This window comes from Prionailurus viverrinus, chromosome D1, assembly GCF_022837055.1.
Source record: "Prionailurus viverrinus isolate Anna chromosome D1, UM_Priviv_1.0, whole genome shotgun sequence".
Lineage (NCBI taxonomy): Eukaryota > Metazoa > Chordata > Mammalia > Carnivora > Felidae > Prionailurus > Prionailurus viverrinus.
The window spans coordinates 6,328,129-6,348,349 of NC_062570.1; the positions used below are offsets into that span (position 1 = coordinate 6,328,129).

Genomic DNA, 20,221 nt, shown 5'->3' on the forward strand with positions numbered 1-20,221 from the left:
TTCTCCCCATTCCCAGCCCCATAGTTTGTGTAGTACTGGTGCTACCCAAAGATACACAGGAGGGTCCTGACTCCTTAAGCCAATCAAGGTACCCCAGTCCTCCGGCTACAGTGATGGGTGTAGAGAATTGCACACAACCCAGGCCTGAGCCAATCAGCACCTCATTCCCCTGGCCACAGTGATAGTGCAACAGATCAGAGACAATCCTACACCACCAGTCTTATGACTGTACAGCCCAGTAGCCACTGATAATCTGTAGGGGAATAGTTTTTGTTTTCTTTTAAAAAAAATATTTATTTTGAGAGATGGAGAGAATGCAAGTGGAGTAGGGGAGGGGCAGAGAGAGTGGGAGAAAGAGACAGAATCCCAATTAGATTCTCAACAGCACAGAGCCTGACGCGGGGCATGATCTTATGAACCCGTGAGATCAGGACCTGAGCCGAAATCAAGAGTCAGACGCTCAACCAATTTGAGCCAACCAGGTGCCCCAGTTTCATCTTTTTCTATAATTGGCTAATGTTGCCACGGGTCTGTCTGAAAGTGGGAGGGTTCCATTACTATTGGTTCAATCGCTCTATTTAACAAGGAAATGTACTAGTCTGGCTTGTTTTATCGTCCAAGAGCAAAAATGGGAGTTTTCTGTAGGAAAATACCCACTATCCTGGTTAATACTTATCATGTCTCTCCTATTCCTGCCCCAAGGTCAATCACAAATTAAAGAACATACCATGTACTCTCTTCATTTTTGCTTACAGTCTTTTCTCCACATAGGACCTAAATATGTATTCAAAAGGGTTGGATCAAGGACTGATTCAAGTAATAAGTAATAATCTTATAGACATACTACCGCCTACACACACACACACACACACACACACACACACACACACACACACCCCTTGGGGGCACCTTTATATCCGAATCTATCAGTGCCTCTGGTGCTTGGACTTTGGGCTGTCTTTAAAATCTCATGAGCATAAGCAAGGTGGAGGGAGGGGGTCACTGCCTAGAGTCTATAGCTTGTGAGTTTTAACTTTTTTTAGAAAAAAAAAATGGACCCTCTCCTAAGAAGATGTGTACATGCACGTGCCCACAGTTATGTACACAATTGTGGGTCACTCACAAACACTCTGAAGCTTAGTCATGGACCACAGGTTAAGAATTCCTTCCTGAACTCTATATAGACCTCTCTTAGCCCTTTATGCTGAACCTTTAAAATGGGTTTTAAAAGCTTTTATTTCCTTACCTGCCCTTTTTTCCTTGCTGGAAACTACAAAAGCCAGAATGGACATTCTTTAAAATTGCATGACAGGCTTATTCACCATTTCTCGTTAATCAATAACCAACTCCACTGGCTTCTTCTGTAAGAGGGAAGAAAACGAGACTTTGCACATGAGAGAGTATCTATCGTTGTTCTTCTTTCACATTTGCTTTTCAGGGTTTTGGGGAACCTGTTGACAGAGGTGCAACAGAAGCAAGGCAGCAACAAAGCTCTTAACTCCCTCTTTCCATCGCTGTTTATTCCCCTTGCTTCTGCAAAGGGCATTGGAAGGTTATGGTCCTGCATGCCTGGCTCTTCTTGGGGAAGCAATTTCTCCTTAGCAACTTACTAAAAATAAAGTGCCCTCCATCACCTGCCTTTCTATTGCTTACACTACTTTGGAATCCCTGGGTGTGTGTGTTTACCTCGATCTAATGGTCCCTAAAGGAGTTTATGATCACAATCCTTGTGCTGCCTTCTATTTCTGTTTTCACACACTGACTGAACATCGAGCTTCTCGGGAGCCTAAAGTACCTGCTGGGTTTATCTGCAGATGTTACCAGGACGACATGCTGGGGGCAGTGCCACGATGGATCTGTGCCCACGACCGAGGAGGGGAAGAATAGGACAAGCAGAAACTGCCTCTGAACGACAGGGCCCACGGGACAGATGGGAATCGCTGTGCAGTGGCTGCCCTCTCACGGGGATGGGGGCATCACTGACGCCTCCTACTCTCCACACCCCACATCGAACCCGTCAGAAACACTGATGCCTCTACCTCCAAATCACACAATCACCAGCCTGTTATTTTTGCCCCCACCTCCACTGCCACCACGCTGTGGCACGCCAGCTGTCATCTCCCATCTGGATTATGGCCACAGCCCTCCATCCTGTCTCCCCGCACCACCTGCATCCTCTTGTCTAATCTCCACCCAGTGGCCGGAGCATCTCTCTTAAAATGGAGCTGAGAACGTGTGGCTGGTCCACCCAAAGCCACTCCAAACAGCTCACTGTCTGAGAGCAAAATCCGGAGACGTTCTGGCACGTCCCGCTTGGTAAGCCTCACCTCTCCAGCAACTCTCGGACCTCACTCACCTCCACCAGCTCTCACACAGTCCCCTGGCCACACCGGCCTCCCGGCGCTCCTTCGTCTCAGGCCTTTGCATTGGTCTCTCCTTCTCTCTGGAATGTTCTTTCCCAGATAAGTACACAGTTAATCCTCCCCCTTTACAAGTCTTCACTCAGACGTCATCTTCTCAGAGACAACTGTCCTGACCACCCTTTTAGAAGCTGGAACTCATGTGCCCTCCCACCATTAACCTCCTTCTCTGCTCTGCTTCTTTTCTCGATGGAGGAAATCAACATAATACACGGTTGACTTACTATGCTTATCGTCCGTTCCACCACAGGCCATGATACTACTCCCTCCAACTAGACTCTAAGCTCCGTGGGCACAGGATCCTTTCATGTTCACTGATGTATCCATTATTTAAAATAGTGCCTGGCACATAGTAAGCGATCGATAAATGAGCCCTGAACTCATCAATGCCTGTGTCAAATTGACCACACACATACACATAAACACACAGGTTAGGGAAGGTAAAGACCAGATTGTTTGCTCTCAGGGATGCGATGAAGCGAAAGATGGGGAAGGAATGACCTGGCATTTACTGACTGTCTAGTATGTAGTAAGTGCCATGAGTATTTTACACGCAATCTCACATAATCCACCCAACAGCCTGCAGGTGGGTATTATTGTTCTCTCTTTGCGGACACATGTTTCCCCAGGGTCTTATGGCTAGTAAGTAGTGGAGTTCAGTTTCAAATCCACGTCTGGCTTAAAAACATTTTATTCATTCTAGAACCACTAAACCAATTTGCCTCAGGTCAGAAGGACACTAGGGAAGAGTATTTAGCAAGGCAGATGCTGAAAAGTAAAGCAGCCATAGTCTCCACCATACTCTGCTATTCACAACTAATTTTCAAAGAGCCAGCTATAGAAACTATGATTCCTATCACATGAGAGCCCTATTCTTATTTCTTATACTTGGGTCTTATCTTATCCAGTGCTGATTTAAACAGGTTATTATTTCTTCTTTTCTAACAAAGGCACTTAGGTTATCTTCCATACCATAAATAGGGTTTTGAAGCCACACGTGGGGAGCTAATATTTCTAACCCTACCTGCAGCCCCCAGACACTTTAATTCAAAGACTAATCAAACAGCAGAGGGAAGAATTATGAGTCGCAGTATATCCTGATCCCCCAACGCCCTCTATTAAAACTTGAGATTCTTCCTCTCATTAACTAAAGAATGATAACTCTTCAAAACTATAGGGTCATAACCACAAAAGCGAATTGAAAATCTTAGTGTATGCGCTCTCTTCCTATATGGGGATTCTTTTATGGCAAGATCAAGACTTTTACTAAAGAAGGTTCTTCAGGAGAATGCCAACAAGTCTGTACCTTGAATGTTCCTCTTCCACTTCAAGTGAAGACAAAATAACCAGACGAAGCTAGGAACCGAGAAGAAGCCGGGAATGCGAGGCGTAGAGAGAAGTAATACATTCTCTGCCCGCTGTGAGTGGAAAACATTCAGGAGGCTGACTTGAGGCTATTGGCAAGAACAAGGGACTCACTTAGTAAACTCCTAATGTGGCCAACAGCACACATTTGCTATTTGAAAGTAGAAAAGCAATGAAGGGAATATTTCAATGAAAGAATTTCTCTTAATTTTTTTTAAATGTCAAGGAATAGAGAAATACTCAAAGTGGCAAAAAGAATAAATAATATGTTTTAAGAATTTTTATCCTTGCAGCTCCTGGGTGGCTCAGTCGGTTAAGCGTCCACTGTCGGCTCAGGTCCTGATCTCAAGGTTCATGGGTTTGAGCCCCACATCTGGCTCTGTGCTGACAGCTCAGAGCCTGGAGCCTGCTTCGGATTCTGTGTGTCCCTCTCTCTCTGCCCCTCCCTCACTTGTGCTCTGTCTCTCTCTCACTCTCAAAAATAAACATTAAAAAAAATTTTTTTAATAAAAAAAGAATTTTTATCCTTATAGTCAGTCAATATGGCTTACTTGCTCTACCCAGAATCTCAAATTCTCAAACACAATTTCCAAACATATTTAGGAACTGGCTAAGATCATGCTTCTTTCATATACAAACAATGTCTTATTTCTCTCAACAGATCATAGAAAAACTGCATAATTAAATTAATTGGAATTTGAAGTAATCCTACTGTAAATATTTTTTGAAAAATAAGCATTATGAATACAATAATAAACCCTTTTCAACCATTAGGCTTAAAAAGTGAGTACATGAGAATTTTAATTTTTTTTATTAATTGAATTTTCCAATTATAAAATTCACAGAATTGTCTCCCTGGTCAACTCAGATGGGCTAGAGGTTTATCAATGTCATTAGTCTCCAAGAACATGCTTTTGGTTTCACTGCTTTTCTCTACCGTTGTTCTGTGTGTCTGATTCCTGCTCTGATTGTTACCACTTCATCTGCATACTGTGCACTGCATTCGCTCCTCCTTTTCTAGTTTCTTAAGAAGAAAGCTGAGGTGCTTGTACTTGAGACCTTTCTTCTTTTCTAACATAGGCAATTAGTGCAGTACGCTTCCCCCTCAGTACTACTCTGAGCAATGTGCTGGGAGTCCCCAAGTCGGTTCCCAGGTTTGGTGATTCTCTAGGAGGATTCACAGGACTGAGCATATGATTGTTCTCAGGGCTAAGATTTATGATAGCAAAACACAACTCAGTCAGCAAAGGGAGAGGCACACGGGACGAAGTCCAGGGGAAACCAGGTATAAGCTTCCAAGAGTCTTCTCCCAGTACAGTCACGTAGGACATGCCTAATCCCTCCAGCATGAAATGCTGCCAACCAGGGAAGCTACAGACTTAGCGCCCACGTTTATTGAGAGCTGGTCACGTAGGCACTCTCTGCTGGCACGCAGCCCAACTCCAGACTCCCAAAAGGGAAGCAGGCGTTCGGCATAAACCATAGCATTTGTAGAAACATGTTAGGCACAGGGAGCTACTCTTATCAGTTAGGGCAGTGGGAATCCCACGCCCTGAAAGCCAAATTCCCGGACACCAGCTAAGGGCTAACCTTCTAAGCAGGTCTTTCTAAGGACAGCAATGTCAAGCCTGGTATACTTTTGTTTTTGTGCACAAATTTTGATAGGCTGTGCTTTTATTTTCATTCAGTTCAAAATACTTTCTGTTTTCCCTTTTGAATTCTTGCTGAATCTATGGGTTATTTCCACTGTGTCCAGACAGCATATTTTGTGACTTTAATACTATTAAATTCCTGAGGCTTGTTTTATGGCCTAGAAGATGGTCTTAATAAATGTTCTTGTGTATTCTGCTGTTGTTGGCTGGGCTGTTCTAAAATGCCAATAAGGCTGAGGTTAATACTACCCTTACTGACTTTCTAGGTACTTGTTCTATCAATTATTGAAATTTCCCTCTGTAATTATACATTTGTCTATGTTTCTATACTTACATCAGTTTTTGCTTTGTGTATTTTGAAGCTGTTATTAAGTGCATAGAAGAACAAAGTTGGAAACCTTATTCCAAAACTTACTATTAAGCTACAGTAGCCAAAACAGTATTGGCATAAAATAGACACACAAATTAAAAAAAAACTATGCAGAAATAGATCCACATATGTATGGCCAATTGGTTTTCCACAAAGGTGTCAAGCAATTCACTTGGGGAAAAGAACAATCTTTTCAAAATGATATTGGAACGACTGGATAGCAGCATGCAGAAAGGTAAGCCAACCCTCACAACATGTACACAAAACTTAATTTGAAATGGATCATGGACCTAAATGTAAGGGGGAAAGCTATAAAACTTCTAGATGACAACATAAAAGAAAATCTTAGTGATTTGGTTTAGGCAAAAATTTCTTAAACAGAACACAAGAAGCACAATCTTTAAAATTAAAAAATAATTGACAGGGGGTGCCTGGCTGGCTCAGTCAGTAGAGCATGCAACTCTTGATCTCAGGGTAATGAGTTCAAGCTCCATGGTGAGTGTAGAGATTATTTCATAAAAAAAAGTTTGATTTGGGGCACCTGGGTGGCTCAGTCAGTTAAGCATCTGACTTCGGCTCAGGTCATGATCTCACAGTTCATGTGTTCAAGCCTCACACTGGGCTCTGTGCTGACAGCTCAGAGCCTGGAGCCTGCTTTGGATTCTGTGTCTCCCTCTCTCTGCCCTTCCCCCACTTGTACTCTGTTTCTCTCCCTCAAAATTTAAAAAAAAAAAAACACTGAATTTTTTTTAATATTTAAAATATTTCACTGCATGTTTAGAACTTTCTTTTACAAACTGTTTTAAATTTTGAAGTTTATATTACACATAAAGGTAACAAATCCTAAGTGCTTTATCACACACTCAATGTTAGTGAATTAACACAAAGCAAGCGCCCATGTACATACCACCCCGAGAAATAAACTGTGAGCACCCCAGAAGGCCTTGAACTCATTCCTTCCTTTCAAAAGTTCACCATTATCCAGTCTTGTAAAAGTATAATATTGCTTGTTTATAAACTCTCACTTAAAAAAAACTATGTAGTAGAGTTGACCTTATCCAAGAAGAGGTCTGGCCTTTGTCTTAGGCTCCTGGGAGTTAATCTCTAAGCCTTTGCAATATCCTGCCTGAGAAGGATCTGTTTACCTGGGGGGGCCTCCAGACGAGCTAGAGATGAAAGGTCAGCCATATGGGTGGTCAACCATGTGCGTGTAGTTAAGCCCTCAGTTAAAAATCTGAACCCAAGCCTCATGTGAGCCTCCGTGGCTGGCAACACTCCATGTGTATTATCCTACCCGCTGCTGGGAGAAGTCAGCTCCATCCAGATTTCACCGGGAGGTGGCAACAGAAAGTTCCATGCGTGTAACTCTCCTGCACCTCTTCCCTTGGCTGATTTTAACCTGTAGCCTTTTGCTGTAATAAACAATGGTCATGAGTATGACAGTTTCCGTGAGTCCTGTGAATCCTTCTAGCAAATGACCAAACCTGAGGATACTCTTGGGAGCCCCTGAACTTGCAGTCAGTGTCAGAAGCGAAGGTAGTCTCAGAGACACCTGCACTCTGAAGGATTGTATGGTCTTACTCTGTGGGGTTTGTTACTCAGCATTATGGTCCTGAGATCTATTCACAGTGTACCTTGTGAAGATGATTTATTCACTTCCATTGCTTAGGTAGTAACATTCGATTCACTTACTCTACTGCTGATGGACATTGGGATTTTCCTTCCAGTTCTGCCTTATAATTATTGATAGATCTGGAAGGAAAAATAGAGAAATCCACAATCATAGCACGAAATTGTGATGTATCTGTTGCAACTAATAAGAGCAAACAAAAAGACAAAAAATCAGTAAAACCATAGGTTTTTAATACACAATTAACAAATTAGATTTGATGTCATTCAATTCCTGAAACTCTTGAGGGCTTTCTCTGGGACTAATGATAATAAACATGTTTCACACACACACACTCTATTCTTGCACTGCTCTGAGAGCTGTTATCCCAGCTAATTGCAGAACAACTCCTCCAGCACTACAGCTGAGAAAACTGGAGCACAGACAAGGGAGGGAGTTTGTCCAGAGTCTCCGGCTAAAACTAATGGCAGATCGAGAATTCAATTTCCAGTCTGAATCAAGAGCCAAGTTCTGAATTCCTATGCGGCTTTTTCAACACCTTCCATTTTCTGCCTCTTCTTGAGTTCATGTATTTGCATCCTCCTTGAAAATCGCCCATTTCATCTAGATTTTAAAAGTTATTAGCAGGAGCTGAGCTTCACATTGCAATGTGAAGTTCTAGAATTTCTGTCAGAATAAAACTGCTTTTTTTTAGCCCCATAATTTGTCTTTTCATATCATGAACCTTATACATTCATCTGGAGGGAACAGTTACAATCTTGCAGTGAAGATTCCACGACAAAAACAATCGTCGTCTCATCCGAGACCTATTCATCACGGCCGGTTTCGGAAAGCTTGACGCTAGAAAATAAACATCTCAACAATAACAACAGACACAATTGTCTGGGCGTCATCGTTCACAGGAAGCAATTTTTCTTGAAGTAGTCTTAAGCATAACTGCTATAAAAGCAATGCATGTTTTAAAAAGTACTTTCCTTTTGCGTGATCATCTGAGCTACGGTTGACTTTCTACCTTTGTTCTTCCTGGAAACTTGACCTGAGTGGTAAGTTGACTGAGTGTGAAGTATTTGGAGGTAAAAACTGCTGACTGCGCCCAGACTGGTACAAACCATGAAGGAACTGGAGACAGCCGGTAGTGACACCACAGCTGTGGCTGTAAGGGCATAATTAAGTCTGACCGACCATTCTAACTTTTGCTACTTAAACAAAGGAGTTATAAGAGCCCACTGGGGTTGCCTTTAACACCTGGTCAATACATCTGGAATACCAACTAATTCTCGGTAACCAACTACAGTCAGGATTCGTGGTTACAGCACTTTGGAAATGATCCTTTGTTCCCGGGGAAAACCTCCAAGTCCTGTTTCACTTCTCACTACCTGGCACATTGGATCAATTTCATTTGCATACCGGCTGTCCTTCTTCCACAATGGAAGTTCCAGGAGGGCAGGAGCTTTCACTCTTGTTCACAGCTCCACTCACAGTACTTAAATACATAGTAGGGGTTCTGTAAGTATTTGTGGGATGAACGACCTGACGGGCTGAAATTCTACTGAGCACCTACTACGTGTCAAGCCTGCGTTAGGACGGTGAGGGGGGAGAGGTCATCGCCTGTGACTTTACAGAGCTAAGAGTCAAAGTCTTCAGACAATTCTCTACTGTCCAGAAATACTTCTTTATTAAAATGTTGTATGATTGCATCACTAAGATTCTACATGATTTAGTTTGCTGAGTAACCTTAATACCAAAACTTTGTCTTTAGAATGCTGCATTCTTATGCTGGGACCCCAAAAACTTCACAAACTACTTCAGTCACTTTTAAAATCCCTCCCTATGCCTCCCTATTTAAGAGAACCGTTCCCACATTTATGGATAAAATGGCCATACTAGTAGCCCAAATGTGTCCTAACTAATCTCTACTTCCAATTTTCTCTCAGGCGTTCTCCTTTCTTTGATTCTTTTCCACACATTTTCTCTTTAAAAAGACAGTAAATTTAGAGTCCTTTAAAAAATAAAGCTGAGCCTTTCTTTCCGGTGTGTATGTTCAGAGACGTCAGACCTTCTCAAGAATCACACACCAGTTCCCCTGATCGTAGTAGCTTCGCAGGACGCGGACGTCACTCAGAGTCTGGCAGGCGGCTTCCAGCTCCCCCTCACGGAACACGTGGTAGAAACGATGAAACACAGGACTTGGGTCATGGGATCCTCCCGGACCAAACGGCTCAGCAGGTTTGTCTTTCCCAGGGTTGCCCTTAAGGTGCCAGGGAACCAGTACGTCTTGAGAATGAAAAGAAGTCCTATTAGTGTGAATGGGGAGCTTGGAATTAGTAACTTCCCTTGAATTCTGCCCTCCTTTCTGGAAGTCACTGATGGAGGGCATTTGACATGCTGGCTCCTTATGGCCTGTGTCAGGCACTTGCTCCACAAGCAACTCTGGGCCTGGCGTATCGCTGCTGACCTCCTCCTCCTTCCCCTGGCTCATTCTGTTTTCTCTAAGATACTTGGATTTCTTCTTATTATATTCTTGTTCCATTGCCCAGACATAAACGAGTGCCTTCCCGCCAGGTCTCAGGAGTCGAACGAGTTCTTGGAGAGCGGCTACTCTGCGCTCCTATGGAAAAAACACACATTGCCATTTATCAGCCAAGAGGAGATAGAGAGGAAACAGGAAGTTGGACCGGCGATAGCACGGCTTTTCATTACGACGAACAGCTCAGAAAATCTACCAAAATATAAATATAAAATAAAATAAAAAACAAAAAAGAAAAAGAAGAGACGGGAAATCTTCTGAGGGGAAAAAGTGTTGAAGAGATAAGGAAAAGGACATTTTTATTTGTGTTAATAAAATAGAGGCATAGAGGGTTTGCCACTTGGTTTTGTCCTGCGTTCAGTTCAGTCACAAGGTGCGTGGGGACTGCTGGTAATGCCAGCACAGGGCGATTTATAAAATTATCGCTGAGATTAAGGGAGAAACCACCCACCCACAGGAAAAATAAGATTCTGTTTTCTTATAATAAAAATATAAAATATTAAATTCACTTATTTTTTTTAAGTTTATTTATTTATTTTGGGGGGGGGGGGACAGTGCAAGCGGGAGACGGGCAGAGAGACATGAAGATGTGGAGGTCGATCCCACGAACCACGAGATCACGACCTGAGCCGAAATCAAGAGTCAGACAATGAACCAACTGACCCACCCCAGCGCCCCTAAATTCACTCATTTTAAAATTAGGGACCTGTGTGCCTAACTAAAAGCATGAGTAACATACCACCAGCAGCTAAATACCTGCGGAGAAGGGCCGGGAAAGGCAGGTGGGGCACGGACAGAGAAGAGGCTGAGAGGCCGAGGAGAGACTGCTGGGGAGGCGCAGGGCCGATGAGCGCCTCCAGCCCCTGACAGCCAGAGCGCCGTGGCCCCGGATTCGAGGACACAACGATGAGGAAGGCTCAGGGAGGGAGGTGGGCGGTGGGCAGAGGGCAGAGGCCCACCGCAGCAGGGCACCTCACCTCCTTCCACGAGCTTTCTCAGCAAAGGGGGCAAACCACATAACGAGGAAAGAGAAGGGAAAGAAAAGAAAAGCTAAAATAGGGTCCACGTGGGTGAAATCCATGAGCATTTCCTGCCACCACAGCCACGAGGTCTTGGAGAGAGAGACAGACAGACAGACAGCACTCACCGCTGTTGCAAAATGGTGAATAACAGCAATGGAGACGCAGGCATCACAGGCCCCGCCGCGGATGGGCACAGCCAGCGCGTCGCAGACGAAGGCCTGGAAGTGCCGCTCTCGACAGATGTCCACGAGGCTCTGGCTCCGATCACAACCGATCTGTAACAGGCAGAAGCGACGAATCTCACAATCCCTTGTTTAAACATCATGAGAAATTAAGAGCACTGGGCTTCTTCATTACCATAAAGTGAGGGCGCAGACCTCGTATGCACCGTGAAGCGGGTAAAGCCAGGGTTTACCAGTTCTTACAGCCGGCACAAAGTCAGATTCCGTCGTTTAGGAGGCAGCTTTTATTGTCTTACCAGGTACCAGACTGAGCTCAAAGTAGCGAACGGAAAGAAAACGACTAGTATAAATATGGCAGCAGTGGAAATGGAAAGGCCTAACTGCCCTCTAATCGATCACCCACCTAGATCCTTATGTGAGATCGCACGTATAAAAACGAAAACTATTCTGTAAACGCAGACATTCGGTCCTTTGTGGGGACCTACAGATGTCCCTCATCACTACATCAACGATACTGTGCTGGCCCAGATAGCAAGAGGGTGGCTGGGATTTGTGCCTGCTTCTTTTTACTTTTCAGTACATGTTACTGTACAATCAGAAAATAAAACCCCAAAACAACAAAAAAGTAAAATAACTTATTTCATTTTTTAAAGCTATTGAGTCTTGTTCTGCTAAACACCTAACCCATATAAATCAGGAATGAAGTGCTGAATTCAAAATCTGTCAAGTGCTATCTAATTACACCTTGCAGTCTAAGCGAACCGTCCCTAGGGAAAGGCAGCATGAAGGCAGCTCACAGCCTCCCTTCATGTCCCTGGGCAAGGACCTCACGTGCCTTTCTGCCTGTGTCTGCTTCTGTGGGAAGCATCTGGGCACCGCGGCAGCCTCTCTCCTCTCTACTTTGGTTGTTACTGTTGTGTTCAGTTTTGCTGTTTGATTCTGAGGGCACCATGTGTGTGCACACATGTGTGTGCATGTGTGCATGTGGAGGGGAGGGAGAGAGCATGTACGCAGTATGCACACGTGAAATGAGGGAGGACAGGGAAGGTGGGCAGGGCATCAGAAAGGTTAAACCACTAATTAATAATTATCCCCAGACAGTTCTTTACTCATTCTCTACAAAAGAGAAAAAGAAATGTGACAGCAGGTTTCATCAGATAGCAGTGGCCACCTCGACCTTGTGTTTACTCATCTGAATTTCTGATGCAGTGAGCACTGATTGTTAGGGTTCCCTTGGTCTATGTGAGAATAAGGAGCATGAGTCCTCATGTCAAAACAACTCTTTTTTTAAAGTTTTTTTTTTTTTTTAACATTTTTTCTTATTTATTTTTGAGACAGAGACAGACAGAGCATGAACGGGTGGAGGGCCAGAGAGAGAGGGAGACACAGAATCCGAAGCAGGCTCCAGACTCTGAGCTGTCAGCACAGAGCCGGGCCAGAGAGAGAGGGAGACACAGAATCCAAAGCAGGCTCCAGACTCTGAGCTGTCAGCACAGAGCCAGATGTGGGGCTCAAACTCATGGACCGCAAGATCATGACCTGAGCTGAAGTTGCATGCTTAACCGACTGAGCCACCCAGGTGCCCCTCAAAACAACTCTTATTAAGTTAATGGACACCGCCAGGCTACTCATACTTAATATGAATTTGCTCAATTTCTAATTGGTATTAAACAGCTTCTATATTCTATCCCAGAGCTGCATTTATTTTTGAAGCATAATAAAAGGTACCACACTAGAGGTAAAATATAGCAATTTCCCTTTGATATATTTTAAGACAAAAAAGTCCCAGGGTACCTGCGTGGCTCTGTAAGTAAAGCAACTGACTCTTAGTTTGGGCTCAGGTCACGATCACATGGTTCGTGGGTTCAAGCCCCACATCAGGCTCTGTGCTGACAGTGTGGAGCCTGCATGGGATTCTCTCTCTCCCTCTCTCTCTGCCCCCCAACCTGTACTCGCTTGCTCTCTTTCTCTCTCTCTGCCTCTCTCTCTCTCTCAAAATGAATTTTTAAAAAAAAATGAAAAAGTACCAAGGGCCCATTAATAACAGGGGCCCAATTCCCAAATGATTGCTGTCTTTAACTATGTAAGATACGTTAAGTGCTTTATTATTCCTTGTATTTATTTTCACCCATATTCTACACCACTGAGCTAGCAGTGACAACGTCAAGATGACATCACCACTGAAGTAATACGCATATTACATTCTAGAGTTTGCCACTGTTTTTATAATAAAATTCAGTTCACGGAATCAGAAGTTTCAAGTATGTCCGACCCTGACAGATTGCTATAAATCTAGCTGAAAGTCGACAGGAAAAAAGTGCAACTTTACTACAGAACAAATACCAGGAGATAGAGCTCAACATGGAAAGAAAGTTATTACCCAAGAACCATAGATAAAGCAGAACAGGGAGAAGAGCAGCCAAATAAAACAAGAGGAAATGTCCCTCTTCCCGCTGCCAGGCTGCTACCGTTACCTGTACAAAGTGCCCCTGTGTGGCAGTGTGAGGGATGGGACAGTCTCAGTCACAAAGCATCAGGTGTAGCGTAAACGTGATTCGTGCCTGGCTCAGAACTTTCATCCTGCACTTAACTGGCCTGAGTCTTTCATATACTACAGTCAAGTCATCACTATCTTTTTCTCTTTTCTCTTTTTAAATTTCCTTAAGTTTTTATACCAAGGATAGTACCCAGTACTTGAAATTCTCCTTAATGATGTTGCATAATGTCAACAATATGACAGAAAATGGCCTAATTATAAATACTAGCATTCATTAAAAGACTCACGTAAAGCTCTGTTAATTCTGTATGGCAGATGGAGATCAGTGACATAAAAACACATACAGGTTGGGCTTAAAATGTGTGCTTGTACTCCTCTATACTTAAAAAAATTTTTTCCTCACTTATTTTTTTTAAGTAGTCTCCATGCCCAGAGTGGCGCCCTAACACAAGACTTGAACCCACGACCCTGAGATCAAGATGTGAGCTGAGATCCAGTCAGACACTTAACCAACCGAGCCACCTAGTGCCTGAACTTGTTTATAATTTTTAAAATCTCCAACAAAACGTTAAACATGCAATTCTGGAAGGGCTGGTAAAAAAAAAAAGAAAAAGTATTCAAACTAGTAATCAAAGGGGCAAACTAGAAAACAAGATCTCGTTTTTCTCCCTCGAAGGTATCAAAAATATTTTAAAACCACAGTACACCATGGTGACGGCAGTAACAAAACTTGCTCTCAAAAGTGCTAGTGATGTTACAGATGGACTTCACCCATTTTCAAAAGCAGTTTGGCACACCGCTTTTCAAGGAAGATAAAAATGTTCACAACTTTTGACCCAATAATTGTTCTTCTAAAAATTCATCCTAAAAAAAGAAATAATCCAACATATGGAAAAAGCTAAACAGGATTTAAAAAAAGGGGGGGGGGGCTTTTACTGGGGCACCCGCTAAATCTTACAGCAGATTCTCTGTGCTAATGTACCCACCGCGAAGATACACCCTGAGTCAGGTACTGTTACTACACTGCAGATGAGGAAACCTCCTCTCAAAGCACGTAGGTAGTTTGGCTCAAGTAAGATAGTTAAGCGGCGGAGCAGAGATTTAAACCTGGGCGTCTCTCACTCCAAAAAGCCGCGTTCTTCCTTCTTGTCACAGTGTTTCTCAGGGTAGATTCTCATTACTGTGTTATTTATAACAACTTCACACTGAACATGAGGAACCATCAAGTAACTCAAAGAGCATCATAAAGTCCGGGAACCATGTAAGGCCACACAGCAAAATGGAAATATGAAGCAATACAAATGAGTTATTGAGCTGTACACATACTCATGACGATATAAACATTACAGGAAAACACTGGAACGATCTTTCTCACAACAAACTGGTTTATTAGGGTGTTAAGATTATAGGTAAACACCTTTCCTTCCATCTTCGGAACTGCAGCTACATTATTTTTATTACTTAGAAAATACAACATTTTTAAAACTACTAAGAAAACAAGCAATTACAGGGAGATCAGATGGGCAGTACACAGTTGAGAGAGTCAGGGAAGAGTCAAAGTCAGTCCAGTACAGTGAAAACAACACTCGGAACTCGCGAGCTGAAGTGTGACTCCAGCAGTAACTAGGCGAACAACCTAGGAAAGCCATATTGTATCTCAGAGCTTCTGTTTCCTCATCATAAAAATGCCTACTTCTCAAGGTTCATATGAGAATCAAACAAAATGATGTAAACTAAATACTTCACTAACCACAGCAGGGCTATGCAAATGCTATCATTATTATTATATGGAACAAAGAGTGGACAAAAACTCGCATCCCAGAGTCTAGATACAAAGAGAGATCCTTGTATCCTCAAGGTACATTACTCTGGGTGAAGGCCCACCCACTTTGATGTTGTCGCATTTCCTTCAAGATTGCACAACACGGCATTGTGTATACTCTGCTTTCCATGTAAGAAATTGAGGGTGAATTCACAGGTTTGCTCCTCACCATTCAACAAACCATTAATAAGCTTCTATCACGTGCCAAGCAAGTGGACAACAAAATAGACATGATTTCAGGGCACCTGGGTAGCTCAGTCGTTAAATGACTGACTCTTTTGATTTGGGCTCAGGTCACGATCTCATGGTTCGTGGGACTGAGTCACACGTTGGGCTCTGCACTGAAGGCACGGAGCCTGGTTGGGATTCTCTCTTTCCCTCTGTCTCTCCGCCCCCTCCCCCCTCCACATAAATAATTTTTTTTTTTTAATTTTATAAATCTCTCTTAGCAGAATGCCACAGAGTACAGACTGTGCAGCTGGAGATGAGGCTCTAATACTTGTCCTGACACCATGTAACCATGAGCCTGTCATAGCCTGACTGAGCATTCGGTTTCCCATTTGTAAAATGGAGGGAGTAATGCCAGTCTCCCACACTGTGTGAGAACACACAGCACAGCACTCAGCTCACGGGAGGAACCTGTCGATGTTAATATCCCTTCTGTTCTTTCCTTTATTGGCGTAGTCAACAGTTAAAACACAAAACCAAACCAAACCAGAAACGTGCAGAAGAGGTTTATATAAACATATCTCCAATTCTTCTAATTATAAATAGGTTCCTGGAGTTATTCTTATATTTGCAATCCAGACTATTTAAAGCAACCAAGAAAGTCCCTACAATGGATGAGTCAGGCTGAGCTCTGGGTTCATACCGTCTCACCTCTTATTGGTACTATTATAAAGGCAATAAATCTCTTGAAGGTCTCAAGTTTTGCTTACAAAATTTAACTCTGAAAATAAAGACAACAGCTAGTGCTGATGACAGAAATGAACAGTAACCGATGATGTTATAAAAAATGAAAAGCAGTTTATAAAAGTATCTACAAGAGAGCTTAAGCTACTATTTCAAAAATGCATTTTAGGGGCCCTGGGTGGCTCAGTCGGTTAATCATCTGACTTTGGCTCAAGTCATGATCTCAAGGTCCATGAGTTCATGAACCCTGCATTGGGCTCTGTGCTGGCAGCTCAGAGCCGAGAGCCTGCTTCAGATTCCGTGTCTCCCCCTCTCTCTGCCCCTCCCCCACTCATGCAGTCTCTCTCTCTCTCTAAGATTAATTTTAAAATAATAAATTAAATAAATAAATAAATAAATAAATAAATAAATAAATAAGGTGCTTTATTAAGGAAGTATGTACTAATAATATTAATGACTTTTTAAATTCTGAGACTATCCTATGTTTTAATACCTAGAATGAATGTCTCGGGTCACATTTCCTCATGAATGTCAAGAAACATACATATTTTCAGGCTCAAAGACAGCTGCTCAAAGTACATTCAAATACACAGGTTGGAGCCTCAGCAGCTTACAAGAGCAGGCTCCCCTATATTGTATATAATTTCATTTCTGGTGTAATGAAAACTGTAAGTCCAACCAGACTTGTACCTTTCATTCATTCACTGAACCAACACTTACTGAGCCTTCCCGAGAAGTCAGACAGTGCAGGAGGCTCTGGGAATAGCAGACAGGAAGGAATACACGCGGACAGCCACTGATAAAATGAATAGGAGCAATGGAAGGTAACAGTACTTGTGGGTTTCCCACTCTTCTAAATATATTCCTTCTCGAATAGCTTCAGATTTATACCTCAGTTTACCAAGAAGTCATTTTTCTCAATTGTAACAGGATAATGTTATCATCATGACTAAGTCAGTGTGGTTGACTTCAACCTAGCTTCTTGGTCACAGATGCTGCCTGACTAGATAAAGTTAAGGGTTATCATCAAGAAAGTGCAAAAGCAGGGGCGCCTGGGTGGCTCAGTCAGTTGAGCATCCGACTTCAGCTCAAGTCATGATCTCGCAGTCTGTGAGTTCGAGCCCCGCATCGGACTCTGTGCTGACAGCTCGGAGCCTGGAGCCTGCTTCAGATTCTGTGTCTCCCTCTCTCTCTGTCTCTCCCCCACTCATGCTCTGTCACTCTCTCCGTCAAAAATAAATAAACATTAAAAAAAAAAAAGAAAGTGCAAAAGCAGAGCTCATTGAGAAACATTTTGGACAGTGCCTTAAGATTACAAAATCAGAAATATCACTTTGATTTTAAGTGGCATATCAAAACCTACTTCTTCAACATGAAAAAACATAATTCATTCAATCTTTCTCTTTATAAACTAAAACTTCATCTAAACATAATGACAATATACAACTACTAACATTTTATCGTGATGAAAAGCTATGCTTTTATCTCTTAATGCACAAACCTTTCCTCAAGCACAGGAGTAACTTACTTTGTTGACATAGGTGTGTGATGTCAAGGATGAGGTGCAAACACATTACACACAATCTGATGTGCTACAGTAGCCCGTGCGCGTAGATGGCTCTCATTCTCCTCGCCTACTGTCCTCACTCTAGTCCTCCCTCCCTAGTTTGAGAAAGGGAAGCTTCAGTCCTCCCAGAACAGCGCTGATGTATTTATAATAATGCACTAGTGCAGAGAGAACTTTCTACTTCGCAGCATAGGAGAAAAAAAAGTCAACCTTAGAAAAAGGAAATTACAGCAACTGAAAACAGAAACCCTGGCATAAGAGACAGGTGAGTTCAGATTCTGGGCCTAGCACTGTAACCTCGGTCACATTTTTTAATCTACTTAAGCTTTAGTTTCCTCAACAGTAAGACACCAATAAATAGTAACCTTTATATTTTCCTACTATGAATAAAAGCACACTATATTTGGCGTCAGAGGCATGGGTTTAAATCCCAGTTATATTCCCTAATTCTACAACATTAGGGAAGAATACAGTCTGTGAGCCTCCGTTTCTTCATTAGTAAAAAACCAGATGAAAATATCTTCTTGACAACCGACAGAATCGGAGAAGATATTTGCAAATGACATATCAGGTAAAGGGTTAGTATCCAAAATCTATAAAGAACTTATCAAACTCAACACCCAAAAAACAAATAATCCAGTGAAGAAATGGGCAAAAGACATGAATAGACACTTTTCCAAAGAAGATATCAAGATGGCTAGCAGACACATGAAAAGATGGTCAACATCACTCATCATCAGGGAAATATAAATCAAAACCACACTGAGATACCACCTCACACCTGTCAGAATGGCTAAAATTAATAACTCAGGCAACAACAGAGGCTGGTGGGGATGTGTAGAAAGGGAACCCTTTTGCATTGCTGACGGGAATGCAAACTGGTGCAGCCACTCTGGAAAACAGTATTTTCCAGAGTTTTTTTCCTCAAAAAGTTAAAAATAGAACTACCCTATGACCCAGCAATTGCACTACTAGGTATTTACCCAAAGGATACAGGAGTGCTGTTTCAACGGGGCACATGCACCCTAATGTTTATAGCAGCACTATCGACAACAGCCAAAATATGGAAAGAGCCTAAATGTCCATCGACAGATAAATGGATAAAGATGTGTTGTGTGTGTGCATGTATGTGTATGTATATATGTATATGTGTGTGTGTATATACATATATATACATGTATATTGCTGAGTAATATTCCATTGTGTGTGTATATGTGTATATACATATATATACATATATATGTACATATATATACATACATACACACACACACACACACACACACACACACACACAATGGAATATTACTCAGCAATCACAAAGAATGAAATCTTGCCATTTGTAACAACGTGGATGGAACTAGAGTATATTATGCTAACTGAAATTAGTCAGAAAAAGACAAATATCATAGGAATTCACTCATGTGGAATTTAAGATACAAAACAGAGGAACATAAGGGAAGGGAAGCAAAAATAATATAAAAACAGGGCGGGGACAAAACATAAGAGAGTCTTAAATACAGAGAACAAACTGAGGTTAGCTGGAGGGATTGTGGGTGGAGGGATGGGCTAAATTGGCAAAGGGCACTGAGGAGGACACTTGTTAGGATGAGCACTGGGTGTTATATGTAGGGGATGAATCACTGGATTCTACTCCTGAAATCATTACTGCACTATATGCTAACTAAACTGGATGTAAGTAAATAAACAAACAAACAAACAAATAAATAAATAAATAACAGGATTAAAAAACCCAGAAAATATCTGCTTTAACTTTCTCATATTTAGGAGGATCAAAGCAAAGAAAATGGCTTCTATAAATATCCTTTCCAGGGGCACCTGGGGTGGCTCAGTTAGGTGTCCAACTCTTGATTTCCGCTCAGGTCATGATCTCATGGCTCATGGGATTGAGTCCCATATCAGGCTCTATGCCGACAGCACAGAGCCTGCTTGGGATTCTCTCTCTCTCTCTCTGTCTCTCTCTCTCTCTCTCTCTCTCTGCCCCTCCCCCACTTGCAAGCTCTTTCTCAGAATAAACATTAAAAAAAATGTAAATATCCTTTCTAACCTGTAAAGAGTTTTACAGATATAAGATAGTATTACCGATAAAATAATCTCAGGAAGCAAAATCTAAGGAAAGGGAAGGGGGGAATTACAAATAATGGCATGCATGCCCACAAATTCTCGGGGAATAAATAAGAATGAGTGCTCATTAATTTTCCATCTGTTGGTTATAACTTTTCTGTAATGGCCTA

General features: G+C 42.3%; 1 protein-coding gene across 13 annotated transcripts in view; it reads right to left on the reverse strand.

Moving 5' to 3' along the window:
* Nucleotides 1–883: 883 nt before the first annotated feature.
* ALKBH8 (alkB homolog 8, tRNA methyltransferase) overlaps nucleotides 884–20,221 on the reverse strand; it is a 71,684-nt gene continuing 52,346 nt past the window's right edge. For 12 of the 13 annotated variants that reach the window (XM_047878626.1, XM_047878616.1, XM_047878624.1 and 9 more), the window contains 2 exons: nucleotides 11,112–11,261; nucleotides 7,649–10,045 (listed from right to left, as the gene is read on the reverse strand). In XM_047878626.1, the coding sequence (XP_047734582.1) occupies nucleotides 9,488–10,045; nucleotides 11,112–11,261 (708 nt within the window). In that variant the 3' untranslated portion in view covers nucleotides 7,649–9,487. Of the gene's footprint in view, nucleotides 899–7,648; nucleotides 10,046–11,111; nucleotides 11,262–20,221 lie in introns of those variants that run through there. The other variant, XR_007156388.1, reaches the window with a different exon arrangement.